General features: G+C 40.6%; 1 protein-coding gene across 1 annotated transcript in view; it reads left to right on the top strand.

The window, feature by feature from the left end:
- The window catches only part of P2RX2 (purinergic receptor P2X 2), a 43,398-nt gene extending 27,284 nt beyond the window's left edge, over positions 1-16,114 (top strand). The window contains exons 8-12 of the mRNA XM_075263041.1: positions 1,454-1,581; positions 7,488-7,578; positions 11,767-11,832; positions 14,802-14,879; positions 15,911-16,114. Coding sequence (XP_075119142.1) covers positions 1,454-1,581; positions 7,488-7,578; positions 11,767-11,832; positions 14,802-14,879; positions 15,911-16,114 — 567 coding nt within the window. The remainder of the gene's footprint in view (positions 1-1,453; positions 1,582-7,487; positions 7,579-11,766; positions 11,833-14,801; positions 14,880-15,910) is intronic.
- The last annotated feature ends 4,757 nt before the right edge of the window (positions 16,115-20,871 follow it).

Genomic DNA, 20,871 nt, shown 5'->3' with positions numbered 1-20,871 from the left:
TGAATTACCAGTCAGAAACTGGCACTATATGGCAGTAGCAAGAAATGAGGGTATTTGTAACCCCAATATATTCTTTGAATTCCCAGTCAGAAACTGGCACTGTATACCAGTAGTAAAAATTGTGGGTGCACGTAACCCCAATATATTCTTTGAATTCCCAGTCAGACAATGGCACTATATACCAGTAGCAAGAAATGAGGGTATTTATAACCCCAATATATTCTTTGAATTCCCAGTCAGACAATGGCACTGTATACCAGTAGTAAAAATTGTGGGTGCACGTAACCCCAATATATTCTTTGAATTCCCAGTCAGAAACTGGCACTATATGGCAGTAGCAAGAAATGAGGGTATTTATAACCCCCATATATTCTTTGAATTCCCAGTCAGACAATGGCACTGTATACCAGTAGTAAAAATTGTGGGTGCACGTAACCCCAATATATTCTTTGAATTCCCAGTCAGAAACTGGCACTGTATACCAGTAGTAAAAATTGTGGGTGCACGTAACCCCAATATATTCTTTGAATTCCCAGTCAGAAACTGGCACTATATGGCAGTAGCAAGAAATGAGGGTATTTATAACCCCAATATATTCTTTGAATTCTCAGTCAGAAACTGGCACTGTATACCAGTAGTAAAAATTGTGGGTGCACGTAACCCCAATATATTCTTTGAATTCCCAGTCAGAAACTGGCACTGTATACCAGTAGTAAAAATTGTGGGTGCACGTAACCCCAATATATTCTTTGAATTCCCAGTCAGACAATGGCACTATATGGCAGTAGCAAAAATAGTGGGTGTATATAGCCCCAATTCTATTGCTAGGGGACTTGCAGGGTATTTCTGGGGTGAAGGTGGGGGGGCACACCGTTGGAACGGGTATCGGGGGTATATATCGGGTATACGGGAATACACTGACAGTGTATTCCATTCAGGATCCTGGGAAAGCTGGGTTGCGGCGATTGAGCCTGTCAGTGCCACGTTACACTGACAAGCTTCTCCCTGGAATTTAGCTCTTATAAGAGCTGTTGGTTGTCTTCTCCTTCCTATCCTAGCCTGTCCCTGCCTACCCAGAATCTAAGCCCTAGCTAGCTGGACGGAAACCTCCGTCCTCGGTGAATTGCAAGCTCAGAATGACGCGAAGCTGGGCGTCGCTGTTCTTTTAAATTAGAGGTCACATGTTTTCGGCAGCCAATGGGTTTTGCCTACTTTTCTCAACGTCACCGGTGTCGTAGTTCCTGTCCCACCTACCCTGCGCTGTTATTGGAGCAAAAAAGGCGCCAGGGAAGGTGGGAGGGGAATCGAGTAATGGCGCACTTTACCACGCGGTGTTCGATTCGATTCGAACATGCCGAACAGCCTAATATCCGATCGAACATGAGTTCGATAGAACACTGTTCGCTCATCTCTAATAGTTAGTGCTAAACAACCTCTTATTTCATTTTTAAAGGGAGGAATCATCGGGGTGATCATTAACTGGAACTGTAATTTGGATTTACATCCCTCAAAGTGTCGTCCACAATATTCATTCCGACGCCTCGACCTGCAGAACAATATCTCCACTGGCTATAACTACAGGTTAGTGTCTGATTGTCTTACCATAACAACTAGTATAGAAAAGTGTGTAAATAATGTCTTGTGGACATTCCTTAGATGGCGTAGGAGTGAAGGCATACAATGGAGTGTTTATAGAAACATACACACAAGTAGCAAGTAAGGGGGAAAGGCTAGACATAGCAGAGGAGTGAAAAGCTACTTAAAGGGAGTCTAAGCCGCCTCTTAAGTGGCGTTCACATTACCGCTGCTGTCCGCCCCGGGGTGTCTGCTGTAAACCCCAGGGAACAGGACAGCAGATGGCTTGCGAGCGGTCAGCTTTAAAGCCCATTCATTTGAATGGGTTTTCAAAGGTGACTGCCCGTGCGCGTTTTCAGCCTCTCCGCCTGGTTTCTGTTTTTTTTTTCCACGGACACAAAATCCTACAAAAAACGGACGCCAGGCGGAGAGGCTGAAAATGCGCACGGGCAGTCACCTTTGAAAACCCATTCAAATGAATGGGCTTTAAAGCTGACTGCTTGCAAGCCATCTGCTGTCCGGTTTCCCTGGGTTTTACAGCAGAAACCCCAGGGCAGACAGCAGCGGCAGTGTGAACGCCGCCTTAGCTGATTGTGTTCACAACCCTCTTCTTCTTCTCCAGATCTTCTGCCTTTTGGAGGCATCAGTATGCTCAGTTCTCCAGAAAACTACTCAAGCGTACTGCGCAGATGCAGTATACTCGTGTAGCATACCACTGCAAAATGGTGGTCCGGCAATGCACAGTCAGCTCTGCCGAACCTGATGTGGCAGAGCCAATTGTACATATGCAAGATTTGATATTTGTACAGTGCTTTGTGCGATACCTGCAAAAGGCAGAAGATCTGGAGAAGAGGAAGAGAGGAGTGAACACTAAGGGGCGGTGGAATGTTATGACAGGGGGATGCTCGGAGCACAGGGGAATGCCCCTGGTGCTCCATGATCGTAATTTGCATTACAGAAGAAACAAATTTTATCAGAAACGGCGGGGAGAGGAAAAGAATGGAAGGTAGGAGTAGAATAGCTTTTTTAAAGGCTATTCAAACATCTCATGAGTTAAAAAGGTGTTTTTCTAATGATAGACTCCCTTTAAAGGGGTTGTCCAGGCAAAAATGAACATCACGTTTAATTTTTAAATCAGCAGTGGGGCAGTGAAAAAAAAAATACATATTTGCCTTTCTACGGTGCTCTGATGACTCCCAGCATGGTCCAGTCTTCTCAGTCCAGTGTTCATGTGTGGCGGAAGACTCATGCGATATCACTACATGGCATCACGGGTATCTTCCTAAAGCCTGCTGAGGCTGCTGACTGGCGTCAACAGTCACATGACCACTGAGATCGATCAGCTGCTTCAGCAGAACTCAGGAAGAGACCCGAGAGAAGACACCAGAGCAGAAGAACTGGACTGCACTGGGAGGACACTGGAGCACCAAGGACAGGTGAGTATGATTTTTTTTTTTTCACCTCCCCTGGCATATTTAAAATTAAAAAAAAATGCCTGGACAACCTATTTAAGGATCTTTAGAATACAATACAACACAATACTCTAAAATACATTAAAATGTGATTGCATGATATATTATTAAATGATTAAATTATATTATTTATGTATAATTTATAATTATAAATTATTATTTTGTGTATTAAATTATTTAGTCTCTTTCAGCTCTGCAGACTTATGATTGCTACAAAGTACAAAACCAAAGCCTGAGGCTACATTAATAAATCACCAAATACATCCATGTCCACACATATTAATACATATTTACATTTGTTTGTCTTTCTTTGAGGCACATATCGATGTGAATTGGGGTTTATAGCTTCACATGCCTCTTTGACGATGGTGGATTTATGAAGCTTCCTAAAAGAAAACACTTTTCTGGTCACATCAGCCAATCACAGCGCAGCTACCATTTCATTTTCTGCTCCTGAAAATGAAAGCTGCACTATACTTCGCTGCTATGGGTGACAAAGACAGCTTTTCTTTTTACATAGTTTCATAAATCTCTAATGTGTGTGATATACAGAAAATCAAATGTGTAACATATTATTCTTATTGGAATATTCAATAGTGCGTCCTTAGACTTTGGGTCTGTATCTTCAAGCAATTGAGTACCTTATGTACACTTAAAAAATGTCTGCCTTTAAGTCATTAAAGCGCTGCGGGAAGAACCAGCGCGTGAACACATTGCGGTTCTTTCCGCAGCGCTTTTAAGAGAAAGTTCACACAGTTTTCCTCTGCAAACTTTCTCTTAACATTATATCTATGGGAAAGCCGCCGGCGTTTCCGTAGATATAATTGACATGCTGCATTTGCAAAGCCGCAATGGCTTTGCAAATCGCAGCGTGTCCGCACTGCGATCTTTTTCGCAAAGTGGGGATGGGATTTGCATGAATCCTATCCACTTTGCCTGCACTGTACAACTCCGCAATTTTTCCCACAGCGTTTCTGCCGCAGCGTTTACGTCCCGTGGGGCCCCGGCCTAAAAAAGTCTTCTAGTATAGTTCCACTAAAATTGCAAGTTTTACAACAAAATGTTTTTTAAAAAAAATAAAAAAATAATCCAATATTCTATTTGCAATTTTGCACCAAATTGCTGAGTTTTAATCGAAAGTTAAGCATTTATGCTACCATTATATGGATATAAGTTACAGTAAAACATTGCAGCATAAGCAGCTAAAACATGTCATGTCAATCGCAATTTATAGAAAGGATAAGCATTCACAAAATAACGGAATCAATCTCAACTTCTATATAATCTAATAAAATAATTAACATAATCTTAGCACCAACCTTTACCTGTAATAAAGAAATATTAAAGAAGTAAAACAACTGAAGACATGTATATGTAATTGTTAGGACAAATATTATATATCTTGCTTTAAACCAACTTTTTGCTGTTAGCAAGTTGTCACAAGTCTGATTCTGTATCCAGTGAATGATACAGTATTGGAGAAGGTTATTCTTACATCTCTCCAAATATTGTTACATTTAGATTTTATTGAGAAATTATCTGCTTTAATTATGGCATGTGATAAAAATGGAGGCGGTAGTTATGGCAAATAATAAAGACAGTGGCTCAGTGGTTAGCACTGCAGCCTTGCAGCGCTGGAGTCCTGGGTTTGAATCCAACCAATGACAACACCTGCAAGGAGTTTGTATGTTCTCCCCGTGTTTGCGTGGATTTCCTCCCATACTCCAAAGACATACTGATAGGGGAAAAAAATCTATAAGTATCACATATTTGGTAATTCAGAAATACTGTATATATTTGGAGGACATATCATCATATAGCTTATTGTACCAACACCATGGAGCTGACTGAAAGGCCATGAACAGTGTTGTATTACCGTGGGTTCTAAGAATAGTGGGAATCAAGAGTGCCATATATCACTGATATAAGTGATTTAATAAAAGATGGAAACAAGCAAGTAAAATTAAAAAGGACCTTTCACCGATTTGGGCACAGGCAGTTCCATATACTGCTGGAAAGCTGACAGTGTGCTGAATTCAGCACACTGTCGGCTTTCCCGATCTGTGCCCCGGGTAAAGTGCTACCAGTCCCAGTACTGTAGCTCTTTACAGTCAGAAGGGCGTTTCTGACAGTCTGTCAGGTACGTCCTTCTCCACAGCAGCGCCTATCGCGCTGTACAGTGTGAGCGGGGAGGAATGCCCTCTCCCCTCCAGATAATACTCGTCTATGGACGAGCACTGTGAGCAGAGGGAGGGGGCGTTCCTCCCCACTCACACTGTACAGCGCGATAGGCACTGCTGTGGAGAAGGACGTACCTGACAGACTGTCAGAAACGCCCTTCTGACTGTAAAGAGCTACAGTACTGTCAGCTTTCCAGCAGTATATAGAACTGCCTGTGCCCAAATTGGTGAAAGGTCCTCTTTAAGCAAGTAGAAAACAATAAATGAGAATATAAGCACAGTTACAAACCTGGGGTACACCCAATGTCTGTTAGCACTCAAGGTATACAGGAAAATCACAGATGATGAGAACCAAGTGGAATGAATGTGTTAGGGCGGGTTCACACCTGCGCCCGGTCTCCGCTTTCAGGTTTCCGTCTTCTGCCCTGAGAAACTGGACAGGAGACGGAAACCCAGCGGTCAGTTTTCAAACCCATTCACTTGAATGGGTTTGCAAAATGACGGCCCATGAGTGTCTTCTGCCTCTATGCAGCAAACCGTTTTTTTTAACCGGACACAAAGTCGGACATGTATAGAACTTTCCAGAAGCCTGATGGTCACTGGTTTGGAATTTGATCATACACATTTTGCACCAGACAGTACCAGACATCTTAGCAAGCTTATATCACAACTAAGACAGATAACAGAGAACTAACTGATGTGAGAGAAGAAGTAAGAAGTCATTTTAACCCTTTACAATACAAATGTCCTTCATTTAACCACAAGTCTATTAAAATATCTGGTGTTCCAATTTATCTCAGAGGTGTTTGATGGAATCTGGACGACAATCTTGCCAAGTGGTTTTAGGTATCTTGTTCTATGAAACCAAAGATCTCTCTGAAACCAAAGGTCCCTGGCAAAGCCATACAACAGCTTCAGATTATCATTCCTACAGTTTCTTCTACTGAGTATTGCAAGACCATACACAATGGTAGAGCATGAACTCATGTGGTACAAGGGGGGAGTGGGAGCCCAGTGACAGATGGACCCATACCATACTACTGGTTGGAAAATGCCTATGCAGGACTCCTCTGTACTTCTATGATGGTTTATCCATTTCACTGCTAAGATCTGTTTGTTTTGGTACCGTGTTAGCCAGTGGTTATGAAATATAAAAAAAAAAAAAAAAAAAACTTTGCAAGTCTTCAGTAGGTGATACCTTTTTTAATGGCTAACTCATAATGATGACAGAATATGACGTTTCGAAGCTTCCTCTGAGCTCCTTCTTCAGATATATCTAAAAACACCTTCTAGAGGCTGCATATTTATAACTGGACAAAGGGGTAGGATTACAGGAGGGAGGGGGGAAGAGGCTTATTACTATATACTTATAAAAACAAACAATCAATTGCCAGATCCCAGGTTATCTTAATGGCTGTCTTAATGATTTGTATAAAAAGACATAAACCCACGTGAGATGTTCATTCCATTGTCCAGCGTCTGGAATAGGGTCATGGCCTTGTACTCATAAATCAGTCGCTGTTTCCTTGATTTACAACAGACAACAACAAACAAACAAACAACAGAGAACTGATCTTCCCGTGCCAAATCATTTCTGCCAGGAAGAGCATAACATCATCAATGACATGAAAATCTTGATCTTAAAAGGGAACTTTAAATCAAGGAAACAGCGACTGATTTATGAGTACAAGGCCATGACCCTATTCCAGACGCTGGACAATGGAATGAACATCTCACGTGGGTTTATGTCTTTTTGTACAAATCATTAAGACAGCCATTAAGATAACTTGGGATCTGGCAATTGATTGTTTGTTTTTATAAGTATATAGTAATAAGCCTCTTCCCCCCTCCCTCCTGTAATCCTACCCCTGTGTCCAGTTATAAACATGCAGCCTCTAGAAGGTGTTTTTAGATATATCTGAAGAAGGAGCTCAGAGGAAGCTTCGAAACATCATATTCTGTCATCATTATGAGTTAGCCATTAAAAAAGGTATCACCTACTGAAGACTTGCAAAGTTTTTTTGTTTTTTTTACATTTCACTGCTAAGATCTGTAACTGTAAGAGAGTGTTAGAAAAAATATCATATAGCTGATGACTGTGATAGATATATATATATATATATATATATATATATATATATGTGTGTGTGTGTTATATACAATCAATATAACTGTCACAAGTAAGCATGAGCAAGTGTATTTTTTTTTGTCAGTTGTTTTTCAATACTGTCTGACCTTCCTGACATTTTATCACTTTCAGGTTTGCCAAGTATTATAATAAGAATGGTACAGAGGCCCGAACACTGATAAAAGTTTATGGGATCCGTATTGATGTCATTGTGCATGGACAGGTAATGTCACACAACTTATATTCATTACACGGTATATCTGTACAGAGGTAGGCTGAATTCACACAGAGTAAAGTGGAGCGCGATCTGGCACGTATCTGGCACATATACGGCGTGTCAGAGTTTGCGCGCTCAAAAAGATCCCATTGATTTCAATGGGAGTTACAAGTGTGTACGCCGTGTAATTTTGTGCCCGCAAAATTACAGGTGCAAATTTACACGGCATATACGCTCATAACCCCATTTAAATCAATGGGATCTTTTTGAGCGCCCAAACTCTGACACGCCGTATATGTGCCAGATACGTGCCAGATCGCGCTCCACTTTACTCCGTGTGAATTCAGCTGTACATTAATAGGACTACAGGCAGAGATCTGCCACAATTAGCTCAGAGTAACAAAACGTACATATTAGGCTAAGGGCCCTCATAGTGTCCTGCAGCAAAAAAAAAGCGCTGCAGGAAAAACTGTAGCGGTAACGCAACGCGGTTCTTCCCTCAGCGTTTAGCAAAGAGTTTGCAGAGGTTTCCTCTGCAGATTTTATGCTTCCATTACACCTATAGGAAAACTGGCGGTGGTTCATTTGGTATAATTGAAATGCTGCGATTTCCAAAGTCGCAACGTTTTTGGAAATCGCAGCATTTCTATTGAGCAGATTTTACTGCAAAGTGGAGGTGGGGTTCGCTAGAATCTCATCCACTTTGCAATGACTGTAAAATGCCACATTTTTTTCCACAGCATTTACACCATGTGGAGCCCCAGCCAAAAGTGAGCAAACACAGGAATGGTGGACTTGACGGTCATGTAGGGACTTACAGTGTTGGCCAAAAGTATTGGCACCCCTGCAATTCTGTCAGATAATACTCATTTTCTTCCACTTTACTCCGTGTGAATTCAGCCGTACATTAATAGGACTAAAGGCAGAGATCTGCCACAATTAGCTCAGAGTAACAAAACATCTTTGGTATTATTATCTTCATTTAATTTGTCTTCAATGGAAAACCACAAAAAGAATTGTCAAAAAGCCAAATTGGATATAATTCCACACCAAACATAAAAAAGGGGGTGGACAAAAGTACTGGCACTGTTTGAAAAATCATGTGATGCTTCTCTAATATGTATAATTAACAGCACCTGTTACTTACCTGAGGCACCTAACAGGTGGTGGCAATAACAATCACACTTGCAGCCAGTTGAAATGGATTAAAGTTGACTCAACCTCTGTCCTGTGTCCTTGTGTGTACCACATTGAGCATGGAGAAAAGAAAGAAGACCAAAGAGCTGTCTGAGGACTTGAGAAGCAAAATTGTGAGGAAACATGAGCAATCTCAAGGCTAAAAGTTCATCTTCAAAGACCTGAATGTTCCTGTCTATCGTGCGCAGTGTCATCAAGAAGTTTAAAGCCCATGGCACTGTGGCTAACCTCCCTAGATGTGGACGGAAAAGAAAAATTGACGAGAGATTTCAACGCAAGATTGTATGGATGGTGGATAAAGAACCTCGACTAACATCCAAACAAGTTCAAGCTGCCCTGCAGTCCAAGGGTACAACAGTGTCACCCCGTACTATCCGTCGGTGTCTGAAAGAAAAGGAACTGTATGGTAGGATACCCAGGAAGACCCCACTTCTTACCCAGAGACATAAAAAAGCCAGGCTGGAGTTTGCCAAAACTTACCTGAGAAAGCCAAAAACGTTTTGGAAGAATGTTCTCTGGTCAGATGAGACAAAAGTAGAACTTTTTGGGAAAAGGCATCAACATAGAGTTTACAGGAAAAAATAAAGAGGCCTGCAAAGAAAAGAACACGGTCCCTACAGTCAAACATGGCAGAGGGTCCCTGATGTTTTGGGGTTGCTTTGCTGCCTCTGGCACTGGACTGCTTGACCGTGTGCATGGCATTATGAAGTCTGAAGACTACCAACAAATTTTGCAGCATAATGTAGGGCCCAGTGTGAGAAAGCTGGGTCTCCCTCAGAGGTCATGGGTCTTCCAGCAGGACAATGACCCAAAACACACTGCAAAAAGCACTAGAAAATGGTTTGAGAGAAAGCACTGGAGACTTCTAAAGTGGCCAGCAATGAGTCCAGACCTGAATCCCATAGAACACCTGTAGAGAGATCTCTTGATGGCAGTTTGGAGAAGGCATCCTTCACATCTCAGGGACCTGGAGCAGTTTGCCAAAGAAGAATGGTCTAAAATTCCAGCAGAGCCTTGTAAGAAACTCATTGATGGTTACTGGAAGCGGTTGTTCGCAGTTATTTTGTCTAAAGGTTGTGCTACCAAGTATTAGGCTGAGGGTGCAAATACTTTTGTCTGGCCCATTTTTGGAGTTTTGTGTAAAATGATCAAAGATTTGACTTTTTTTTTTCATTCTCTTTTGTGTTTTTTCATTGCAAGCAAAATAAATGAAGATACCAAAGAGTTTGTGCTTGCAATCATTTTTGGAAGAAAATGAGTATTATCTGACAGAATTGCAGGGGTGCCAATACTTTTGCAATACTTTTGGCCAACACTGTATGGTCATGGTAAACAATTATACAGCATATAAAATGGAGTTATATGGTTAAGAAGCATGACCAGGTAGTGTTTAATAGCATAATTCAATCTAATAAAAATATACATTCTGTGCAAAAGTTTTAGGCAAGTGCGAAAAATGCTGCAAAGTAAGATTGCCTTCAATAATAGATTATTTTTTTTATCAACAAAATTATGTAAATCGCCATAGGAAAAATCTAAACCAAATCAATATTTGGTGTGACGGTCTTTTGGAGGAATAGTCCTGGAAGTGATGATATGACCACTACAGAGCTGTGATCTTAACATCATCCAGTCTGTCTAGGATTACATGAAGTGACAGAAGGATTTGAGCAAGCCTACATCTACAGATAATTTGTGCTTAGTTCTCACAGATGTTTGGAACAGCCTCCCTGTTGAGTTCCTTCAAAAACTGTGTACAAGTGACAACCGACAAATAAACTGTTGAAGGGGTTATCCAGGGAAAATTGACATCCCTTTTAACTTTTAAATCAGCTGGGGCATTGAAAAAAAAATTCATACTCTCCTGTCCCTGTTGCTCCAGTGCCCTTTGGCACGTTCCGGTCCTTTTGCTGAATGGGTCTTTTCCAGAGTTCCGTTGAAGCCGCTAATTGGCCTCAGTGGTCATGGCAATTTTTTTTTTTTACTGCCCACGGCTGATTTAAAAGTTAAAGCGGTTGTACAGTTTTGTCTGGGTAAGCCCTTTAACACTTTATTCAAACATTCTTACTTTTTCCACTCCTGCCTAAAAATTAGCAAATCACTGTATTATGTTGGATAATTATGTAAATATGATGCAGATGTACTTCTGATCCTGAGTTACAATACATCCTATCTTAAGGTATGTTCACACAAAGTTTTTTGCAGGCGGATTTTGATGCAGAAACCGTTTCAAAATCTGCCTGCAAAGATGACTCTCATTCATTTCAGTGGGAGTCCCTCGCTTTTTTCCTGCTAGCGATTTTTTTCAGGTAGCGGGAAAAAGAAGCGACACACCCTATCTTCCCACGGATTCGCCAGCTGAGTCAGCCGCGGCGTCCACGGCTCGAGGTTCCCTCCTGATTAGGCCCATTCATTCGGGTCTAATCAGGAGTGGGATGCCACGACGGAATGCTGATGCACTGTATCAGCAAAAGATATCTGCCGTGTGAACAACTACAAAAAACGTCTGACTGCTGTGCGCGCCAACAAAGGTTTTTTGCACTAAGTATTAAATCTTGTTTGCCAGAGGGATCAAATATTTATTTCTCTATGCAAAATGCAAATAAATGTATAACATTTATACAATGTGATTTTCTGGATTTTATTTCTGGTATTCTATATCTCACTGCTAAAATTAGCCTATCCTTCAAATTATAGACCGTTCATGTCTTTGTCAGTGGGCAAACTTACAAAATCAACAAGGGATCAAATACTTATTTCCTTCACTGTATGCATTGTCATTGTCTATTGAATATGTACATTGATTTTTCTGCAATATGTTTATTCTTAGTAAGCTTTATTGTTTTGATATTAAATTACAGATCTAGATTATTCCATATGTAATATATTTAAAAAAAAAAAAAAAAACTCTACAAGCGCTACAAAAAAAACCAAAAAACTTGACAACTTGACAAGCTAGGTGTTACTTGGTATTGACCAACTTTTCTTATAACACAGGCTGGAAAGTTTAGTCTTATTCCCACCATCATTAACCTGGCCACAGCCCTGACCTCCATTGGTGTTGTAAGTACATTATTTAGTTTTCAATTGATGTTTTAGTGCTTAATATGTCTAGAAGTCTAGTAGGACTGGACTAGTAGGACCTGCACCTCAAAGCTTTTGTTTCTGTGAGATCCTTACAGAAGACTATTAGGCCGGGTTCACACGATGTATTTTGGCACGTAATGTGGCACATAGACGCCGCAGGAGCTTTTGCGGGCCGTATACACTCCCATTGTTTTCAATGGGAGCCGGTACCGTATACACGGCGTAATTTTGCGGCCGCCGCAAAATCACGGCCGCAAAATAGAGCCGCATATGAGTACAAATTTATGACCTTATTTAACACTCTCTCTCTCTCTCTCTCTCGAGAGAGAGGGATGAATCTCTCACATGGATTCATGGCATCCTATAGAAATCACTGAACTGAGACAGCCTGCCATAAAGACACTATGTGACCTATTAAGAACATCACAAACTGATGAATTGTTTAGTTGATTAGTTGTATAACCAATAACCTTCTTCTATCCTCCCTCCTAGAATTCTATTCCTATGTGTCCCTTTTGTCCATAAATATGCATCCTTCAGAAATTGTTTTTAGATATACCTGAAGAAGAAGCTGGGAGCTTTGAAATGTTGTAAACTACCATCATTATTAGTTAGCCATTAAAAAAGGTATCAACTACTGAAGACTCTCAAGTTTTTAGTTTTTTTTTAAATATTTCCTACCCACTGGCTAGCATGGTACAAAAACAAACATTTTTCTTATCTTATTTAAGAAATAAGTTTCCATTTATTAAGTTGAGTAACTTTTTATGTATTCTATGGATCGGTGAGTGGGAGACTGCTGTGTTTTAATCAATTAACAGCCTCATCCTCCCCCTCCTCTCTCCATAGAGTCCTGGCTCAAAATATATACTCACCTGTCCGAGTTACTCCAGTGTTGTCCCACACCTCCCGCTTCATTCGCTATCTCCAGTCTATTCCGGCGCTGTGCTAAAGTCACTGATTGGCCAATCAGACCTCAGGAAGAGGACCCATGTTCTCACAAGCAGTGACATTCAGGCCCTTCGCTGATAGACCTCAGCATTCTTTTTTACAGTGCTAGTTATAGTCTGTGACAGGGGACAAGCTTAGTACCAGGGTTTTTAACGTGGTGGTGTATTTTGTTTAAGGCTTCTGTGCTCTGAAATCAAACTTTAAACACTTCACATTGGTGCTGCTTTAACCATAGGGCAAATGGTGCACTTGCACCAGGTCCTATGCAAGTAGGAGGCCCCTTGGGACAATCCCAAGGCCACATCTGCAATGAGGCCCAAGGTGGCCTGTTGGTGAGTGTCTGAGGAGGCACTGAGAGTATTTGAGACAAACCTCATTAGATCCATCTTATGAGGTTCACTCAGAGATTTTGTTCAGCCCAAACATGTCCGAAACAGAACATTAATTATTATATGGGGTCTCTTCAGATTAAACTTAACCTGGGGGGGGGGGGGGCAGGTTAATGTGTGATGCCACCGCAGAGACATTGTACTGTGTGAGGGCCACTAAGGGGTATTATACTATGTGGGGGCTGCCTAGGGGTCATTATAATTTGTATATCTAAGTGGTGGTGATGGGTAGGCCCCACGTATGAAACCTTTTCAATGGGACCACCAATGTGTTATAAAGGCCCTGTATTGACTGTCTCTTGATCTTTGTTGCTGTGCATTATTATTATCACTATTACTGTGCATGGCAAATGTTCCACTACTTGTGTAACAAATATATCAGTATTTACAGCTTTATATGTCATTTTGGCCTTGGTGATATGTACATTACATTATATACAGATCACATTACAATCCCTACAATTAAAACCATTCCTTTTTGTTCCTGGCAGGGTTATTGGGGGCAACATGCATTACATTTTTTTTCTGTAATGAAAAATAAATGCTTCTTACAATTTATATAAATCAGACATGGACAAACTGTTGCTCAAGCAAACAAGATACAAAGTAACTTGAACCGTAGATCGCGCTCTCTGGTCAGACGCAAAAGAAGCAGTTGAGGGTTTTCACTCAAACCTTTTATTGATACAGTGGCACAATGTGTTTCGGGCAGCCCCCTGAGGAAGCCAGGGACGAAACACATGTAAGAGCTCATGGTGGAGGTCCCATCCATTCACTGTTTTTGCACTTGAGAAAGGGCAGATTCATCCTGAAAAGCGTTGTACCACTGTATCAATAAAAGGTTCAAGTGAAAACCCTCAGATGTTTCTTTTACGTCTGACCAAAGAGTACGGTCTACTGTTCATGCTCTTTTGTATCTTGTTTGCCTGAGTATGCCCGATCCTCCAGTGTCCATTTGGTAGCTGCTGCCACTCTAGCCTTGGGGCAACTAATGCACCGTTTTGTTGTTGTGGCATTTTCCTGGTCCTATATTTCTTTCCTGCACCAATTTGTTCACATCCAGTTTCCAATGGATCGACACTTAGTGTATTGCTTGGTGTCCTGTATATTTTTTTGCTTTTGCAAACCTTTCGCTGAAGGCCTCTTTCAGTGTAAAGTATCACACCTAAGACTTCTATTACCTACATGCCTGGTAGCCAGTAGCTCACACAAATAGCCCAGATTACCATTAATTCTTTGTAATGTAGTTTGTAAATGTATCTTGCCCCTGCATGGGGAGGTATACGGTAATGACTGAAAGCTTATACTTTATGAGTAGAGCTTTTCAAGGAGTTGTCCTATTGGCAGTGCCATTTTCAGTATTGTGGATCAGGCTTTGTATTCCCTCAATTCATGTTTGTGTGTTTGTTTTGTATTAAAATGTAAAAAATTGTTAAATTGTGAATGAGAAGGCATTCAGCTCAGGGTTTGGAGCCACATGGAACCTTTTTAGGTAATGACTCCTGTGGCCTACTGTGGCCACATTATTATTATTTATTATTATTATTATTATTATTTTTTTTTTTCAAGGAACTGCACTGAGCTTGTCTTTCTTTATCCCTTTAGGGTTCTGTGTTCTGTGACTGGATCCTACTGACCTTCATGAATAAAGACCACATGTACAGTCTCAGAAAATATGACAAGGTAAAGATATTACATGTATACAATGGTTGATAGAATTGTGACTTTTTTTTGTGAAACTGCCCCTGAAATAAGATCCTGAAGCACAATATGGTAGACAAAAATCTTATCAATATAGATATGTATAGAGAGAAAAAAATTCCTCAATTTGAAAGCCAAATAATTGGTCAAGCCAAGTTCAACAATCTTTTTCATGGTTAGCTCATTCAAGACCCATGTTATTGGCTTAGCCTTATTCAGATGGCCATATTACAGCCATATCATACGGACTATATTATGACCCCAAATGCTATCCTGACCCCAAGTCTAATGACTAGAGCTAGCTGCAGTATTACAGCCGCGGAATATTTTTACTATGATTAAGTTAATTGAAATGTTTGTGTTCAGACATGGTACATACAACCAGAGAATACCTGTAGATCTGAACATTTACTTTACCAGTCTATAGTCCAGAACTCCCTTTCCTTGTAAATGTACTTAAAATGGAAGATTCAATAAAAGCGCCAGTGGGTTTGGCTATTTGGTTTAAAAATGGAGCCTGACCCATGGAGAATTCTGTGTAACTTGCAGGCAGCTACAAAGCAGAAGGAGCTAAGCAGATTGACAAATAGTTTTATGGGAAAAGATTCACTATAACTTGTATTTACTAATTTATTTCTGTGTTATTTCTATGCTTAGAAGCAGTCATGTGGATGGTCCTATCAGTGTGCACAGTGCTAGAGGAGGGGCTGTCAGTCACTGATAGGACCACCCCCACTTTTAAGTATAGAAAGAACAAATATATAAGTTAATAAATACAAGTTATTATGAATATTTTCCTACTAAACTATATATCAATCTTCTCAGCTCCTTCTGCTTGCAGATTTCACTGCAATTTCCATTCCATTGAGATGCCAGGCCCCAACTCTAAATGTCTGTTATCCTACTGAACCCACACATATAGGGCCATTATTCTGCTTTGTATAAACACTTTGTGGATGTCAGTTTTCATCATATATTTTCTAACAGTACCAATTATGATTTACCTTTTAAAGGTTTGGAAATTGGAGGAGACGCATACTGCAACAATTACCACGGTCAGCTCTCCCCAGGACTCTCCTGCTACCTCCGAATCTCTCTGCACCAATCATGACCCTCCATACAAAGACAGTAGTCCCACGACTGAAAGTCTCTCCCATCAACAGGGGCAGCAAAAGCAATCATGGAGTGATGGGTCAGAGCCCCCACCTGGAAGCTGACGTTACATAGAGAGCTTCAGATTCTCTCTAAAGGCCTAATACTTTTTGTGGGACTCAGGAATATATATGAGTAGTGGAATAAATACTGGTTCTCTCCATTGAATGGAAAGTTATAGGGTCAGTGCTTGGGCTGGACTCTTAGCTTCAGAGAAATTGGACAGATGGAATCAAGGACCAGACACTCAATAATGGACCACCAGCGTTAACTGACGTCACATTCTCATAGACAATGGAAAACCTTTGTTCTTAGCCCTTAACTGTACTTACTGTAACTTAATGCCTTCTTGATTTTATATATACGTGTATCTCAAACTGTATTCTGTATATTGTCAGTCCTTGCAGCTTCCGTCTTTTATATTTACATCTCATTCTTCTATTTAGTTTCTTGCAATTAGCATTCTCACATGATCCAGGGTTGTATTATCCATTTATTACCATCTATCCATCACTGTTTTCTCTTCTCCTCTCTGTATCTTTCCATCTCTGTTCCATAGTTTTCCTACTTTTGGACCTCTCTCCATTTCTGTCTCTTTGAGAGTCTTGTACTGATTCTCTGGGGATTCATGAGCAGGGAAGTGATAAGTAATGATCTTTCTCAGTAGATAACAAGATTTAGCAGTAATTATAAAGATCGGGACCTGTGGTCTCAGATTTACCTCCATTACTTTGTAATCCACTTACTGCCCAAGCTCTCCTTTTATCTCATCTTACATGAGAAATGGAATCCTTATATCTTAGGGTGCCTCATAGGAATATTAGCAGGAGATGTAGTAAGTGCTGAGAACTGTCCATAAATCAATTATCAAGTTGCTTGTGGTATTAGAGTGCCCATAATTAACTTGTAATCACAAGTAATAACTTCTCGATAAGCCTGGCCTTGCTGCCGGACCTCTACAAAGACATCGCTGTTCATAGGGATTGTACAAATTTACTTCACCAATTCATAGAGCCCTGAGGAGAAAATGTATAAGATAATAGGCTGAATCTATAGAATTACTGGTTTGTGTAAGTGTGCCTTAAACGACTTTTTTTTTTTTATGAATTGTTTTATGACATGTACTTGTCAACCAATATCGATATAGAAAGCCACATGCTCAGATTTACCACACAACATTTGGAAGAATTATGGCTGGAGCTCAGTATTTATTTGTTCTTTAACCACCTCCACCATGCGCAACCATAAGCTCGAATTCCTTAATAGGAGATCTGACTATGGGTTCTCTAAACCATAAAATCCCTTTGAAGGATAATTCTATCTAAAGTGTTTATGGCATATGTAACGAAGGACATAAATCGACAGAAATCAAGTGTCCCCTATCTCCCATCTCGAAAATTGTTGTTCCCAAAAGTGGGATCCCCACTTATTAGACATTATAACATATCATGTGAACAGTTTTGTAGTCAATTCTGAGCACTATCCATAAGTACATATTTTTTCATATTTGCTTAATTTAATTTATTACTATCACTATATGTACTTTATTCAACTTTGAGCAAAGCTGTAATACTTAATGTGCAGATTTTCTAAAATGTTCCCTCCACGACCTCCTAAGGTGAATCCCAAAGTCATTTTGAATATTGGCTATTAGCTGTGTAAAGTCTCTCTATATGTTGTAATGAATGACTTTGTAACCAGGTCAGAGTGTCTTTATTCCTTAATGCCTATGTTCTTGGATATTATATGCTTATCTCTATCCACGTTGTAGCTTGTCTCTAAATCTGCCTATAAGCTAATTTAAAAACTAATCTGACTTGGTACTTGGTCAAGTTTCCTAGAGTAGTATTTCTAAACCAAGTACCCCAGACTCAAGTAAAAATGACTGTAAAATACCCCATTAGGCTGTTATCACACAATGTATCGTCTATCTACAGCATAGCCTGAGGTATGCATTTACATCAGAGACATGGCAGGTACCCCTGGAGAAAACAAACCAAAGTTTGTCAACCTAACACTGACCTTCTCAAAATGTTTTACGCTAAACATGGCTTAGAACTAAATTAACTTTTGTTAGCATTCTTTCGTTCGGCTAGAAGTACAGCTATGACAACAGAATGTGTCCATCTCAATACATGTTTACACTGACATTTAAGCAGTAGCGTAATTAGGAATGGCGGGGCTCCGTGGCAAACTTTTGACATGGGCCCCTCCCCCAACCGACACCGAAGACCTCGACCGACCCCCTCCTCTGCACTCTATTATGTCCCTTAGTAAGCCCTGCACACAGTATTATGTCCCTTAGTGGCCCCTGCACACAGCATTATACCCCATAGTGGCCCTTCACACAGTATTATGTCCCTTAGTGGCCCCTGCAGTATCACACTGAGGTGCCTAGGGCCCACCATTAAAATTTATTCTGGGGCTCACTATACAGCTACATACAAATATTACTTGACATTTGTTCACGAACATCTAAAATGTCACCAACTTACATTTATTTTACAGCAGTAAGTTGCTGCCTAGCCGTTGTTGCTGACGGTTTCTGTCCTGGAGTTCTGTCTGTAGCCTGCTGCCTGGCTCTTCCCTTGACCTAGGGCCCTTTTAGCCTTGTGTTCCAGAGATATGTTCCCTCACAACAGTATACATGGTTATTGGGGTCCATGTATTGTGATTGAGAAGAGGGGGCCCAAGGCAGAAAAAATACCGTTTGGCCTAACTCTGTACCTAGATGTCATCTCAGCTACTCAATGTGTCTACAGTATATAAAATTGAACTGTGTAGTTTTCATAATAATCTAACTGGTATATTATATAGACCATACCTCCCAAGTGGCGGGGCAGTCCCGCTTTCATACCCCTGTCCCGCAGTCCCGCGCAGCTCCCTACATGTCCCACTATGTCCCTTTATTGTTTTACTGAAAAATTTTCCTCCGATCACCGCCTGCTCTTATAACGCTTCACTATGGTTCAAGGACCTTGTGTGACATCACACGGTCACGTGACTAGGTGGGCATGTCAGTGTCCCGTGCAGTGAAGACATGAAGAGATGCGTGTAAGGTACTGAGAAGGTAGGGGGGATGTGAGATGCAGGATGGGTAGAAAAAGAGCGAGAGTGAGTGTGTGTGTCTGCATGTGTGTGTCTGTGTGTGTGTGTATGTCTGTGTGTGTTTGTCAATCTACTAGGGGCAGAGATGGAGGGGGGACATGAAACTGAGGGAGAAATGAAGGTGGTAGAAGAAATCGGGGGCAGAGATGGAGGAGGGGACATGAAATGGGGCAGATGAAGGGGGCACTTAAACTGGGGGACATTAAACTGGGGACAACTGGGGGGAGCATTAAACCTTGGGAGTAGCTGGAGGGGGACCTGTCCGCCTCTTGTTGCCCCCAGCTTAATGTCCCCCTCAAGCTACACCAACGATTTAATGTTGGCTTCTAGCTGCCTGAGTTTAATGTACGCCTCTAGTTGCCCCCCGTTTAATGTCCCACTTCATCTTCCATTAATTTATTGTCCCCCTCCAACTACCCCCATTTCTAATGTCCCCCTCCAGCTGCTCCAGTTTCATGTCTAAACTGGGTCACCAGGAGAGGGACTTAATACTGTGGGGCAGTTGGAAGGGAAAATTACAATGTGGGGACATGTAATGTACTGGTGATTGTAGGAGAATTATACTGTGTGGGGGCACATGGAAAATGAATGGGAATGGGCGGAGTCAACATAAAAGTGGTGCGGATCTAAATTTACCACGGCACGCTATGCGCGCTGCACATTTTGTCCCTCTTTCTGTTATTCAAAAATTGGGAGGTATGTATAGACACATAGTGTACCTGAGATGATGTACAATGAGTATCCATATGAATACATTGAGTGCATTGTGTCATGCCAGGGGAGCTGAATGCCCACCTGGTTCAGGGGTCCACCAAGGGATTCACCTGTTCACTGTTCACCAGTGAGTCAGTCCAGGACTGCTTGTTCATTCATCTATTGATCTCATTAAAATATAATTCATAATTGAATATCTGTAATTTATACTGCAGGATTCTCTATATTTAAGCAATATTTCTCATTTACGTATAGAATTCACATAAAAACGTCAGTTTCTGCATACATTTATTTTATACTGTTTCTATCTTTTAGACTATGATATATTCCAGGACTGTATTCACAATTCTAAAGGCTTTAGAGACAAAATCTGCAACCAGATCTGCCAAATTTGTTTGATTTTAACAATATATATATATATATATATATATATATATATATATATATAAAAAAAAAAAAACACATGCAGCCAAAAATTTTTAGAGACAAAATGAAATGACATAATGATCTATAAAGATGATGTGTAACATTATATATCAGCCATAACAGTAAAACATTCCTGTCGTTTCAGGTGATTTATTATTATTAGTATTATTATTGTTATTATTATTATTATTATTATTATGAATATTTAGCAGTTTTCCCCTTTGCATGCCATTTAGAATTTGCAGTCCTGTCTGTGCTGATAGGCAGAGATTTCTTGCCATAAACTGCACACAGCAGGGCAGAGAAACTTATACTGTCTGGTCTAACGTTACACCGCGTATTATTTGTCTCAGTTTCTCACAGAAATCTGGCACATTTTTCACACATTGTTTTGCATATTAAGCTCTACCTCCTTTTCAACAAGCCTAAATCACCTGTCGGAGAAGAAACTGTCTGAATATATATAGAGAAGTACATATATATACATATATAAAGAAGTACTGACCTGTAGTTACGTCAGTAAAGAGGTTTGGTTGTAATCAAAGCGGATTCGGTTTCCATTTTTCAGGTCCCC

This window comes from Leptodactylus fuscus, chromosome 1, assembly GCF_031893055.1.
Source record: "Leptodactylus fuscus isolate aLepFus1 chromosome 1, aLepFus1.hap2, whole genome shotgun sequence".
NCBI lineage: Eukaryota > Metazoa > Chordata > Amphibia > Anura > Leptodactylidae > Leptodactylus > Leptodactylus fuscus.
The sequence above is the reverse complement of the archived record's forward strand: the minus strand, read 5'-3'. Positions and strand labels throughout refer to the sequence as shown.